This window comes from Passer domesticus, chromosome 19, assembly GCF_036417665.1.
Source record: "Passer domesticus isolate bPasDom1 chromosome 19, bPasDom1.hap1, whole genome shotgun sequence".
Taxonomy (NCBI): Eukaryota; Metazoa; Chordata; class Aves; order Passeriformes; family Passeridae; genus Passer; species Passer domesticus.
In genome coordinates, this window is record NC_087492.1 from 4178817 (window position 1) to 4191775 (window position 12959).

Here is a 12959-nt window from a genome sequence, read left to right on the forward strand (position 1 = left end):
CTCCCTGTCCCCGTCAGGTCATGCACATGTTCAAGGGGTGCCGCAGGGAGGACACGTCCCCGCACGTCTACGCGGTGGCGCAGGCCGCGTACCGCAGCATGCTGATGAGCCGCCAGGACCAGGCCATCGTCCTGCTGGGCGCCAGCGGCAGCGGCAAAACCACCAACTGCCAGCACCTGGTGCAGTACCTCGCCACCATCGCCGGCAGCACCGGCAAGGTCTTCTCTGGTGAGTGCCTGTGTGGGTGTGGAGTCCCTTTGGCCTGCCTGCACACGCCCCTCGCTTTGCAGTCACAGCCCCACGCACGTGGCAGAGGCTGGACACGCGCCAAGCGGGCTGTCACTGTGTCACACCGTGCCTTTGCCGTGCTGTGGTGCAAGGGAGCAGCAGCACCTGCCCAGCCAGCTCTGGCCCCCTGCACAGCCCCTGCACTGCCCTGCTTGTCTTCCTGCAGTGGAGAAGTGGCAGGCTCTCTACACCATCCTGGAGGCTTTTGGCAATAGCAGCACCGGCATGAACGGCAACGCCACCCGCTTCTCCCAGATCATCTCCCTGGACTTCGACCAGGCTGGGCAGGTGGCGTCTGCCTCTGTACAGGTGAGGGGACCAGGTGGCCCCCCAGCATGGGAGCTGGTCCATCCTTGCCAGCGTGGCTCCCCACGGTGTGGGAGCCAGCCCATCCTCATGGGAGTGTTGTCCAGAGAAGCTGTAACTGCCCCATCCCCTGTGGCAGTGTTCAAGGCCAGGTTGGACAGGACTTGGAGCAACCTGGGATAGGGGAAAGTGTCTTTGTCCATGGCAGAGGTTTGGAACTCACTGATCTTTCAGGTCCCTTCCAGTCCAAACCATTCCATGATCCTTCTGCTGTTTCCTACACTACAAACTCTGCCACAGATCCCCAGCCATGCTCGCAGCACTCAGCAGCCTGGCATCCTGTTCTTCTCCTTGTTCACATCCAGATCAGATGGGTTCCCAGTCCTTGCTGAGTTAGTCCCAAAATCAGGGAATGTGTCTTCCAGACACCTCCCTGCTGTGATAACAGCAGAACCCTTAAAATGCAGGAGGTGTACTCCATGCTCTTCTAGTAGCATTCACCAAGGAGAGATGCTCATGAGCTGTTGGGTGATGTTTGCACTCACATGGTGCCCTGCAGGGGGAGGGAGACCCTCACAACTCCCTGGGTTCCCTGGACAGGCAGCAAGGATGAGGCTGGGTGGGTTGGGGGGTCTCAGTGGGGCACTTGGGGACAGTTCCCAATTGTCCCACCTCTGCCAGACACTGCTGCTGGAGAAGCTGCGCGCGGCCCGGCACCCGGCCAACGAGGCCACCTTCAATGTCTTCTACTACCTGCTGGCCTGCTCTGACAGCACCCTGCGGTGAGCTGGGGGGAGGCCATGGCCTCCATCGTGGGGGGAGTCTCTGGGACCTGCCCCACGGGGCCAATCGTGGTGTTTATCCCTGCAGGACTGAGCTTCACTTCAACCACCTGGCAGAGAACAATGTCTTCGGCATCGTGCCCCCCTCCAAGGTTGTTGCCATGGGGGGCTGTAGGGGAAGATGGGGGTCTCTGGCCCATTTCAGTGCAGGGGAAGGCAGAGCTGGGCTCCCAGGCTAATGGCTCCTGTTGTTTTCCACAGCCAGAGGAAAAGCAGAAGGCAGCCCAGCAGTTCAGCAAGCTCCTGACAGCCATGAAGGTGATGGGCATCTCAGGAGATGAGCAGAAAGCCTTCTGGCTCATCCTGGGGGCCATCTACCACCTGGGAGCCGCTGGGGCAACCAAAGGTACCAAGCTGGGAGCCATTAATGAGGGGAGATTTGAGACTGGTGGATGTGAGGGGTTCCAGAGACCGTGCAAACAGCCTGCAGTGCAGCCAAGCCCTGGGGGAGAGGGTGGGAGGCTGTGTCAGCTGAGGGACAGTGCCCCACCACCCTGAGTGCTCTGGGGCACCCAGCTTTGTCCCCATGGTGGGGTGGTCTCATTAACTGGTGGGAATTGAACATTGCCAGACCCTGGGCTGGCCCCTGCCAACTTGGGGAGTGGGGGCCTGGGTGGGGCTGAGGCAGTTGGGGGGTGTCCCCCATTCCCAGTGTAACACTTTCCCTCATCCTCCTTGCAGACCCACTGGCAGATGGAGCTGGTAATGGGAGTGGGGAGGGCTCTGCTCTGGGGGGTGCCGTGCAATGCAGATTTGGGGGCTGCAATGGGGGCTTGGGGTGCTGCTGGTGTGCTGGGATCAACCCTGACCCTGGTTGGGTCTTGGCAGCCCCAAATTTGCCTGCTGCTCGTGAGGAGTCCCATGCCAGTCCTGTCAGCACTGTTGGTGGTGGGGGTCAGGGCAGCCCTGGCACACAGCACTCACCATGGGTGTGAGTCTCCCACAGCACCAGCTTTGCTCTCCTTTCCTGGGGATGGCAAATTTGGCTTTGGGGGCTGCTCTTCTCCCCGTGGCTTTCTCTTTCTGCCTGTTGTGCTGGATGTCCCTGTGGTGCTGCACGCTGGTGGGAGAGCTGGGCATGTCACCCCCAAAATGGGCACCTGGAGCTGGTGGCTGCACCCAGGGAATTTGCAGCTCTGGTGGAAAAAGATGATCTGGGGATGAAGAAGGAGAGATCAGAGGGGTCTGGATGCACACTGGGGTGGAGGGCTGGCCTGTGGGGTGTTCTTGGGGTGCAGTGCTGGCCCAGGGGGTGCTCTCAGGGCACTAGAGGGCAGCAGGGCCCTGCTGCAGCCACCACAGCGGGATGCTCAGGCGACTCAGGAGCCTCTCCATGGGAGCCTGGTGTGGGGGGATCCCAGATCCTGCTGGGGGGGAGCATTGCTACATCCTGCTCGGGGTGGGCATCCCACCCCCGGCTCTGTGCTGCTGCTGCTGCTGAAGCCTCCCCTGCACCTCGTGGATGCTGGGAGTGCTCAGAGCTGAGCTGCAGCAGCCCCACAATTTCCCTGGACCCGGGCTGGATCCAGAAGTGGCTCCCCATGTGCTGGGGCAGAGCCGAGCTGCTCCCCAGCGGTGCCCATGGTTCGGGGGGCTCAAAGGGAAGGGGCCCCACGTGCTGGTCACGGTTTGTCACTGCAGCAGTGCCCGGGGAGGGGCAGGCGTGGCATGTGCGGTGGCGCGGTGGCAGGAGGGCGTCCCCGTGCCGTCTGTGCCGTTGTTTCTAACCCGTGTCTCTGTTCGCATGGTGCATGCTGCCCTTTGCAATGCAGACGCCGACGAAGGTAAAGTCCCGTTCTCCGTGTGTGTCTCTGGCTTCCCCCTCCCCCGTGCCACCCTCATCCTATTTCCTTGTCCCTGTGTGTCACCATTAACCTGCTCCCACCGCCCCCAGCATCCGTGTCTCTGTGTCTGTCTGGCTGCAGTGCAGCTGTGTCACCAAGCAGGGACATGTCCCCGTGTGGGGTGGCTCAGAGCCTCAGAGGTCCCTGGGGACTGGTGGCAGGGGGTCTGTGCTCCACACCAGTGTGGCTCCAGGCTCAGCCCTGCAGCAGCACCAAGCCATTCACCCCTAGCTCCTCTTAGACCCCAAACATCTGTGCCTCCTCAAACCCCAAAACGTGCTCCCACTGCACCCATCATCCCTAACCTACTCTGTGGCTCCCTAAGATCATCCCAGGCCTGTTTGGAAATGCTCCCCATTTTTAGGGGTGCCCTTCCTGGCCCTGAACCCCCTTGTCCACCCTGCAGCTGGGAGGAAGCAGTTTGCACGGCACGAGTGGGCTCAGAAAGCCGCGTACCTGCTGGGCTGCAGCCTGGAGGAGCTCTCCTCTGCCATCTTCAAGCACCAGCCCAAGGGCACCCTGCAGCGCTCCACCTCCTTCCGGCAGGGCCCCGATGAGTCTCCCCTGGGGGACAGTGGCACAGGTAGGGTGAGGTATGGAGGGGACAGCGGGTGGCCCCAGGGGGTGCGGGGTTGGGGACACTCAGGCTTGCTTTGGCCAGGTCCCAAGCTGACGGCGCTGGAGTGCCTGGAGGGCATGGCAGCTGGCTTGTACTCCGAGCTCTTCACACTCCTCATCTCCCTCCTCAACAGGTACGTGCTGGGGGGCCAGCAGGAGAGCGGGGGGTGCCTGGCTGCACCCACTGATCCCTTCTTTGTGCTCCCTCCAGGGCGCTGAAGTCCAGCCAGCACTCGGTGTGCTCCGTGACAGTGGTGGACACCCCTGGGGCACAGAACCCCAAGCTGGCGGGGCAAAGCCGGGGGGCCACGTTCGAGGAGCTCTGCCACAACTACGCCCAGGAGCGCCTGCAGCAGCTCTTCCACCAGCGCACCTTTGCCCGCGAGCTGGAGCGATACAAGGAGGTACCAGGCACTCCCAGGGCTGCCGTTGCCTCCTCCACTCCTGCCCTCCCATACCCACGTGAACGTCTCCTCCGTGCCCCCCTGATTTCTTATGCAGTGGTCACTGTGGACCAGTCCAGCCAAAGCAGCTCTGACACGATGCTCAGTGCCCAGGGTTGCTGTGCTGGCTGTGGAGCACAGCACAGGAGGGCTGGGCTGTGGGTGGTGATGATGATGATCACTGCTTCTTCTCCATCTCAGCACTGACAGCCCGTGGGGACCCTTCCACATGTCCTGGTCCTCCCTCAGCACTCTGCATCACTCTGAGCCCCATCAAGACCAACACCCTGATGGGCTCACACTCCCTATCACTGCTACTCTGCAGTGTGGGTACTCACCTGCCTCTGTTCCTCTGTTCCCCCTGACCAGGAGAACATAGAGCTCGCCCTGGCTGATGCTGAGCCCAGCTCCTCCGGCTCCATAGCTGCTGTGGACCAGTCTTCACACCAGGCACTGGTAAGCACTTTCCACTCTTCCTTCCAGCCACATCATGGCTGCAGATGGGCAGCTTTTTGGCATTGTGGTGGTAGAGGGGAAGGAAAGGGGCTGTTGGCCATGAGAGCATGGGTGCAAGTGTGTGTGCAGCCCACATACTTATCCCACAGCATGGTTTTCCCCTCTTGTCCTGGGAGCTGCCTGTGCTGTGGGCAGGGGGCCTGAAGATTTCTGGGGTGCTCCAGTTTTCAAAGTGCTCTGGTCCCCAGGATTCTCTGTCCCCAGGGTGCTCAGGTTCCTAGTCTCCATGGTTCCCCAAGGTTCTCCAGTCCCTGGGGTCCTCTAGTCCCTGTTGGAGGAGGCTGTTGGCACCATCCCCGTGCTGAGTTTCAGCCCAGCACTGCATTTCCCACCTCAGTGAGACGTGCTGCCAGAGTGTCCCATATGGACCCTTTCCCTTCTGGGTCTCCCCTAATCAGGAGCCCTCTCACACGGTGTGAGGTTGGGTGCTCCCTGGGTGGCCTGGCTGCCCTGTGCCACCCCATGCCCCTGCCCTGGGGCACCCTGGTGTGCTGGGGTGGCTGCCAGCGTGGTGACCCTGCAGGTCCGGTCTCTGGCCCGCACGGACGAGGCGCGGGGGCTGCTGTGGCTTCTGGAGGAGGAGGCTCTGCAGCCGGGCGGCAACGAGGACACCTTGCTGGAGAGGCTCTTCTCCTACTACGGCCCCCAGGAAGGGGGCAAAAAAGGTATGGAGGGGGCCTTGGAACCATGGGGATGTGTCCACTGGACCAGAAACAATCTCTTTAGTGGAAGATGTCCCTGCCCATGGCAGGGGGTTGGAATGAGATGATCTTTAGGGTGTCTTCCAACCCAAGCCATTCTGGGATTCTGTGAATGCCCCAGTGAAACACTGTTGCCCAGAGCTGTTCCCACTGTTGCTGTGTTTCCCTGCAGGGCACAACCCGCTGCTCCCCAGTGACAAACCCCGACACTTCCTCCTGGGACACAGCTCAGGGACCAACTGGGTGGAGTACGACGCTACGGGATGGCTCAACTACGTCAAGCACAACCCGGCCTCCCAAAACGCCTCAGTCCTGCTGCAGGAGTCCCAAAAGTGAGCGGGGTGCTGGGGTGGGGGCATGGCAGAGAGGTGACGTGGGGGGTGACGTGTCCCCTGTGCCCTGCAGGAAGGTGATCAGCAGCCTGTTTGCCGGGCGCGGCGGCTCGGCGCTGGTGCTGTCGGGCTCGGTGGCGGGGCTGGAGGGGGGCTCCCAGCTGGCCCTGCGCCGGGCCACCAGCATGCGCAAGACCTTCACCACCGGCGTGGCTGCCGTCAAGAAGAAATCCCTCTGCATCCAGATCAAGCTGCAAGTGGTGAGTGAGGGCGTGCCAAAGGGAATCCCTGCATCTGCCTGGGGCGTCTGGCTGGGGCACCACCGCACATCGCCACTCATCCTGCTCTGCTGCACTCACAGGACGCCCTCATCGACAGCATCAAGAAGTCCAAGCTGCACTTTGTGCACTGCTTCCTGCCCAAGGCGGGGGGCAGCGGGGACCCCCAGGCGGTGCCGTGCCGGCGGGTGAGCGGCAGCGAGCTGGAGCTGCCGGCGGAGCACTGCGAGGCCGGGCTGATGCAGCTGGACGTGCCCCTCCTGCGCGCGCAGCTCCGCGGCTCCCGCCTGCTCGACGCCCTCCGCATGTACCGCCAAGGTGAGCCCTGGCAGCAGCACCAGGGGATGGACGACGCCCAGGTCCCGGCTGCGTCTTCTCACTAGACAGCCAAAGACCCCCAGGAGTCCCTTCAGCACTTTGCTCTGAGCTCTGGAGCCTCTCCCCAGGGTGGTCCCGTCCCTGTCCCCCCTCCCCTGCTGGGCTGTTATCTGCACTGGGGACAGGCATGGCCTTAATTGGGTGTCTCTCCTGGCGCCGCTGGTTCCTGGCAGAAATCCCATTGGCATCCAGCCCCTGTCCCGCTGGAACGAGAGCCTCTGGGCTGTGCTCAGCAAAGCATTTATCGATACATTGGCTGGGCAGCCACCCGGCCCAGGGTTTATTGCTTGGAGGCCGGACCCTTCCTGCCATGATTGGAAATCAATGCCACCTGCACACCTCCTGGATCGATGGCCGTGGCCAGCCGCCCGTGCCGGGGTCAACGTTCCCATCAATACCTCATCGTTAATTAAGATATGGAGGCTCAGTGCTGGAGCCTGATGCAGGAGCTGGCTGTGGCTCAGAGTGGAGCCAGAGCAGGACTTGCACAGGCAACATGTGTCGCTGTTCTCCCCCCGAGGAGGGATCTGGCCGCTTTCTCCTCAGATCCCAGCCAAAACTGCTGGAGGACGCAGCCAAGGAAAACCTCCCAAGGAGGCTGAGGGCATTCCAGCTATGCCTGACCCCATGGGGAGTTTGTGTCACGTGGGGTGACCCCGTCAGCTCACCCAAAACATGAGCCCAGCATGTCAGGGCACGTGGGGCTGTCCCTGGCCATCCCCTGGGCATCCACACAGCTCCCTCTCTCTTGTCTCCCCAGGCTACCCTGACCACATGGTGTTTGCGGAGTTCAGGCGGCGCTTTGATGTCCTGGCCCCACACCTGACCAAAAAGCATGGGCGCAACTACATCGTGGTGGATGAGAAGCGGGTACGTGCCCCGTGTCAGAGTCACTGCTGTGGTCCAGGGTGCTCTGCACCTCAGAGGGCTTGGCCCTGACACCTTTCCCTCCCTGCAGGCAGTGGAGGAGCTCCTGGAATCACTGGACCTGGAGAAGAGCAGCTACCACATGGGCTTGAGCCGGGTATGGTGCCCGACACCCCCGGGTGTGGGTGTGGGCAGGGCTGTGCGTCATGGCACGGTGGGACAGCAAAAGGGCAGCACTGTTCACTCCCACCCACGGCATTCCTCATGCCTGGGGAATAAAACGCCACGGTGGGACAGGGCCAGTGCCTGCAGAGGGGAGAGACATCCCCAGCAGTGGGAGGGCGGCACGGCGTGGCCGGAGGGATGCCAGCACCCATCTCTGTCCTGCTCCCCTCCCACAGGTGTTTTTCCGAGCTGGATCTCTGGCCAGGCTGGAGGAGCAGCGGGACACGCAGACCAGCAGGAACATCACCCTTTTCCAGGCGGCGTGCAGGGGCTTCCTGGCACGGCAGCACTTCAAGAAGAGAAAGGTTCGTCCCAGCGACTCTCCCCTCCCCGCTCTGCTGCACAATTTCGCCTAAAATGGGCAGTGCAGCCTTTCTGCGCCTCCTGGGCCAGCACCTCCTCCTCCCGCCTCCCCCGGAGCCGTGGGGGGCCAGGGGGAACCGGGGGGCCAGGGGGAACCGGCAGGGAGGCTGCTGGGCATCGCCGCCGAAGGATGAAGCCACGCTTCAGCTCCTACTTTTATCATTAGAGAGGTGTAAAATAGGCATCTTACAGTGCCTCATCCTCCCGGGATTAGCATTTAGAGGGGCTGGAGAGGATCAAAAAGCAGATTTGCTGGTGCAATTAGCAAAATGCTGATGAAGGGAAGCATGCCGGGGTGCTGGCAGGGGTGCTGAGCACCCACACTCCCCGCTTTGCCCTGCTGGCGGCCCTGTACTGACCCCATACCCCGTGCTGACCCCGTGCCCTGCACAGATCCAGGATTTGGCCATCCGGTGCGTGCAGAAGAACATCAAGAAGAACAAAGGGGTGAAGGATTGGCCCTGGTGGAAGCTCTTCACCACGGTGCGGCCCCTCATCGAGGTGCAGCTCACTGAGGACCAGATCCGCGGCAAAGACGTGGGTATCCATGCTGGGGGATGCTGGATGGAGCAGGGAGGGCTTGGGGGAGCGTTGGCCCTGGGCAGGACCCCACAGTGGGGTGGGATGCAGGACTCCATGGTGGGGTCACATGCAGAAGCTAATGGTGGGGTGAGATGCAGGATCCTGAAGTGGGGTGGGAAGCAAAACCCAGGGAAGGGTGGGATGCAGGATCCTGTGGTGGATTAGGATACAGGATCCCACAGTGGGTTGGGATGCCCATGATGGGGTGCCCATGATGGGGTGAGATGCAGGACCACGTCTGCCTGCGCCCCATCAGCGCCAGGCTCGAATTGCTCCCTAATTTGCGAATCAGCATGTCATTAGCATCCCGAGAGCCGGCTGTTGCTTGAGCCCAATTACAAGCGTGGAGAATGGAAATGAAACCGTGCGCCGAGAGGCAAATGTGAGGGCTCCGCTCGCACCGGCAACCAGACACTGGTGCACCCGGCGAGCACGAGCTGCTGCCTGGCTCAGCTTTCACCCTGACCTGCTGGGGACAGGCACCTGGGTGGGGGCACCTGGGCGGGGCACCTGGGCCCCTTGCTGCACCTCCAGCCTGTGCTGGGACCAGAGGAAGATGTTACCAGCCAGACGTGCTTCCACAGCACTGCCTGGTGGTTCCTGGGCATTCTGGCGGGCCCCCTCCCTCCCCACCTGGGCTGGGTGCACCCAAACCCTTCAGCAAGCTGCTGGTGTGTGGATTTGCTCCCACCTCCTCTCACGAGGGATGTGGGTACCCCTCTGCAGCTTTTCTGGGACTGCCTGGCATTTCGACACCATTTATGGGGTTGGAGTCGGCACGACGGCAGAGCGGGTTGGGGAAAGTCCCTGCCCAGCCCTTGGCAGGGGAGAGCAGCCCCGGGGAGCCCCCACCCTGCTCATCCTGTGCAGGGGGGGTGCTGGGGAGGGGCAAAGAGCTGCCAGCCTCCTACCCGCCAGCCTCTTCCCTGCGCCTGCCCCCTCCCTCACCGCCCGCTCTGTTGCAGGAAGAGATCCAGCAGCTGAAGAGCAAACTTGAGAAGGTGGAGAAGGAGCGTAACGAGCTGCGGCTCAACAGCGACCGCCTGGAGAGCAGGGTAGGTCTTTGCCTCTGCCAGGGTGGGGTATGGTGCCGTGCCAGCCTGCCCCAGCCCAGGGTCCCATTCTGCCTGCCACCCCCAGATCACAGAACTGACATCGGAGCTGACGGACGAGCGCAACACCGGCGAGTCGGCCTCCCAGCTGCTGGACGCTGAGACAGCCGAGAGGCTGCGCGCTGAGAAGGAGATGAAGGACCTGCAGGTAAGCGTGCCCTTCCCCAGACTTCCCCAGTGTCTCCTGTCCCCCTCAAGTGCTCACCATGGCCATGTCCCCTCGCAGGCCAAGTACGATGCCCTGAAGAAGCAGATGGAGTCGATGGAGATGGAGGTGATGGAGGCTCGGCTCATCCGGGCGGCCGAGCTCAATGGGGAGCTCGATGATGATGATTCAGGTACTGTCCTGCCTCCAGTGCTGGCTGCTGGCACGCCCTGCAGTGTCCCCTTCTCCCTGTGCCACCCCCACAGCCCCTTGGTGACCACATTTCCCCACACAGGTGGCGAGTGGCGGCTGAAATACGAGCGAGCAGTGCGGGAGATCGACTTCACCAAGAAACGGCTGCAGCAGGAGCTGGAGGACAAGCTGGAGGTGGAGCAGCAGGGCAAGAGGCAGCTGGAGCGCAAGGTGAGTGGGGGCTCAGCTCTGGGGCCTCCCTGGTCCCCTCAGCATGGCAAGGACAGCAGGGTGGCATCCCAGAGCCCTCACTGCCTGCCCGCCTCTGCCCGCAGCTGGCGGATCTGCAGGCGGACAGCGAGGAGAGCCAGCGGGCGCTGCAGCAGCTGAAGAAGAAGTGCCAGCGCCTGGCTGCCGAGCTGCAGGACACCAAGCTGCACCTTGAGGGACAGCAGGGACGAAACCATGACCTGGAGAAGAAGCAACGGAGGTGGGGACCGTGCGCTGGCAGTGGGGGGGACATGGGGGACACGCCTCTGGCGAAGTGGCATTACCATTTTAGCAAGGATTTGGGCACTTCACCAGCTCCTACTTGGCCGAGGTGTCTCCAGCGGGATGGGGCTGCCAAAGTTGGATGTGTTTGTTGTGGGGGTGTCCCCATGCCCTTTTGGGGGGCGCAGACCAGGGTGATCCCATCCTTGTGGGGTCATGCCCCATGGTGGAGGCTGCTGGTGCCCTGCGCCTCCACTCGGCACGCGCTGCCATCCCGTCCCCTCTCCCAGCCCCAAAGTTTGCTAACGTTATTAAGCAGCAGGGACGCTTTCATCTCATTATGGTAATGATCGCACACACAAATACAGCGAGAGAATCCAATCTAATTAATTTCAATTTCCGCGGATTGGAGTCTGTGCTAATGCAGCTGTTTATTACCCAGCGCAAGGAAAAATGGGGATTAGCTGCCGAGGTGTTTAACGCAGGTCACAAACTCAAGTACAGGGTTGTTTTCCAAGCCCCAGAGGCAGTGATTTTGGAGCAAACCCAGCTGATCCCATCCCAGGGGCACTGGAAGAGATTGCCACATTGCTGCCTGGCTACAGGCTGTGCTGAGCACTCCTTCAGCAGGGACTTGTGTCCCATCCAGGGGATCGTGTGTCCCCTCTGGGGATGGGACTGGTGCCATGTCATGTGAAGCTCCCACACTGGGATGCATCTGTGGGAGCCGAGGTACCACAAGAGCCCATCTCTCCTAGAGACCCCTCCATGTCCTGCTTGGCAGGTTTGGTGTCCCCGGCTGCTTTGGAGTAGCCAAGCCCCTGCCATTGGCAGGCACGGTCCCACAGGCACATGCTGGCCCTGGAGAACAGCTCAGGTGCTGCTGGGCTTGGTGCTGCAGGTGCTGCACACCCCTTTAGCATGGAGTGAAGGCGTCAGGAGGAGTGTCTGAGTGACTCCGTGCCACCGTGCTGGCAATTAAAGACTCATCAACAGTGTGTTCCAAACAAGCACTCAGCAGCACACCACCCTTCCCAGTGCTTGCTGCTGAGAGAAGGGGTTGCTCGGTGCAGTGCCCCTGGCACAGGGCTGAGGATCAGTCCCTGGGGTGCTCACCCCACTCTCCCTTGCAGGTTTGACAGCGAGCTCTCGCAGGCGCATGAGGAGGCGCAGCGGGAACGGCTGCAGCGGGAGAAGCTGAGCCGAGAGAAGGATGTGCTGGTGGCCGAGGTCTTTGGCCTCAAGCAGCTGCTGGAGGTGAGTAGCCCCCAGACCCTCCCCAGCCTCCCAGTCAGCGGGTGCCCCGCGCTGATGGTGACCCTGTCTCTCGCAGGACAGGGACTCGGACATCGCAGGGCTGACACAGAAGGTGGAGGCGCTGGAGGCAGAGCTGCAGGACATCTCCTCCCAGGAGTCAAAGGATGAAGCCTCCCTGGCCAAGGTGAAGAAGCAGCTGAGGGACCTGGAGGCGAAGGTCAAAGACCAGGAGGAGGAACTGGATGAGCAGGCTGGGACCATCCAGATGCTGGAGCAGGTACAGCGGGGAGGGGCGAGGTTTCTGGGTGGGGTGGTTTCATGCAGGGCTGTTATTACCTGGGCCGGGCTTGCCTGGGAAGAGGAGGCGGTCGCCCCGAGCCCGGCGGCACGCCAGGCATCGCCGCGGCCGACACGGCTCCCGGCCCTCCGTGCCATGGCCCGGCAGGTCACCATGGGGCGGGCAGCTCAGCTGGCCTCAGACCGGGGGGTTTTCAGGGTGAGTGGTGACTGCAGAGTGGTGTGGAGGGGTCCCCACGTCCCCTTCACTCTGACCACATCCCCACCATTTGCAGGCGAAGCTGCGGCTGGAGATGGAGATGGAGCGGCTGCGGCAGACCCACGCCAAGGAGGTGGAGAGCCGTGACGAGGAGGTGGAGGAGATCCGGCAGTCCTGCCAGAAGAAGGTAGGGCTCAGCTGTGTCCTCTCTGCCCAGGAGGGCCTGGGATGCATCCCCATGCCCTGGCTAGCTACTGGGAGCTGCCAGCTGGGCACCGTCATGCAGCACCCGGCTCCCACGCAGCGACCACAGCCCGGCTCCACCGGCCCGGCGGGTCCGACCAGTCCTTCTGCTGCCCGGGCCAGCGCACGCCGGGCTTTGTGCCTCTGGTTGCACAATCACCCGGCGGTGGGGTCACACAGTGTCTCCAGGCTCTGGGGACACGTGAGGAGGGGTCATGACCCCTCCCCGCCGCCCTGACTGGCTGTCCCCTGTCTGTCCCCCAGCTGAAGCAGATGGAGGTGCAGCTGGAGGAGGAGTATGAGGACAAGCAGAAGGTGCTGAGAGAGAAGCGGGAGCTGGAGAGCAAGTTATCTGCTGTCAGCGAGCAGGTGGGGTGAAGGGCAGCTGGGCACCTGCCTTGCTTTGGGGACCCTGAGGTGGCCGTGGTGGGGTGGACAC

The 12959-nt window shown here is 62.3% G+C and overlaps 1 protein-coding gene across 9 annotated transcripts in view; it reads left to right on the forward strand.

The window, feature by feature from the left end:
- Nucleotides 1-12959, forward strand: part of MYO18A (myosin XVIIIA) — a 36812-nt gene that overhangs the window by 15116 nt on the left and 8737 nt on the right. For 8 of the 9 annotated variants that reach the window (XM_064394948.1, XM_064394949.1, XM_064394950.1 and 5 more), the window contains 27 exons: nt 18-228; nt 455-597; nt 1276-1376; nt 1465-1528; nt 1638-1782; nt 3209-3220; nt 3687-3863; nt 3942-4032; nt 4110-4302; nt 4711-4797; nt 5381-5522; nt 5731-5890; nt 5964-6150; nt 6252-6486; nt 7307-7416; nt 7505-7570; nt 7815-7943; nt 8395-8538; nt 9549-9638; nt 9724-9843; nt 9922-10033; nt 10136-10263; nt 10368-10522; nt 11658-11781; nt 11858-12058; nt 12354-12464; nt 12785-12889. In XM_064394948.1, the coding sequence (XP_064251018.1) occupies nt 18-228; nt 455-597; nt 1276-1376; nt 1465-1528; nt 1638-1782; nt 3209-3220; nt 3687-3863; nt 3942-4032; nt 4110-4302; nt 4711-4797; nt 5381-5522; nt 5731-5890; nt 5964-6150; nt 6252-6486; nt 7307-7416; nt 7505-7570; nt 7815-7943; nt 8395-8538; nt 9549-9638; nt 9724-9843; nt 9922-10033; nt 10136-10263; nt 10368-10522; nt 11658-11781; nt 11858-12058; nt 12354-12464; nt 12785-12889 (3543 nt within the window). Of the gene's footprint in view, nt 1-17; nt 229-454; nt 598-1275; nt 1377-1464; nt 1529-1637; nt 1783-3208; nt 3221-3686; nt 4033-4109; nt 4303-4710; nt 4798-5380; nt 5523-5730; nt 5891-5963; nt 6151-6251; nt 6487-7306; nt 7417-7504; nt 7571-7814; nt 7944-8394; nt 8539-9548; nt 9639-9723; nt 9844-9921; nt 10034-10135; nt 10264-10367; nt 10523-11657; nt 11782-11857; nt 12059-12353; nt 12465-12784; nt 12890-12959 lie in introns of all 9 variants that reach the window. The other variant, XM_064394947.1, reaches the window with a different exon arrangement.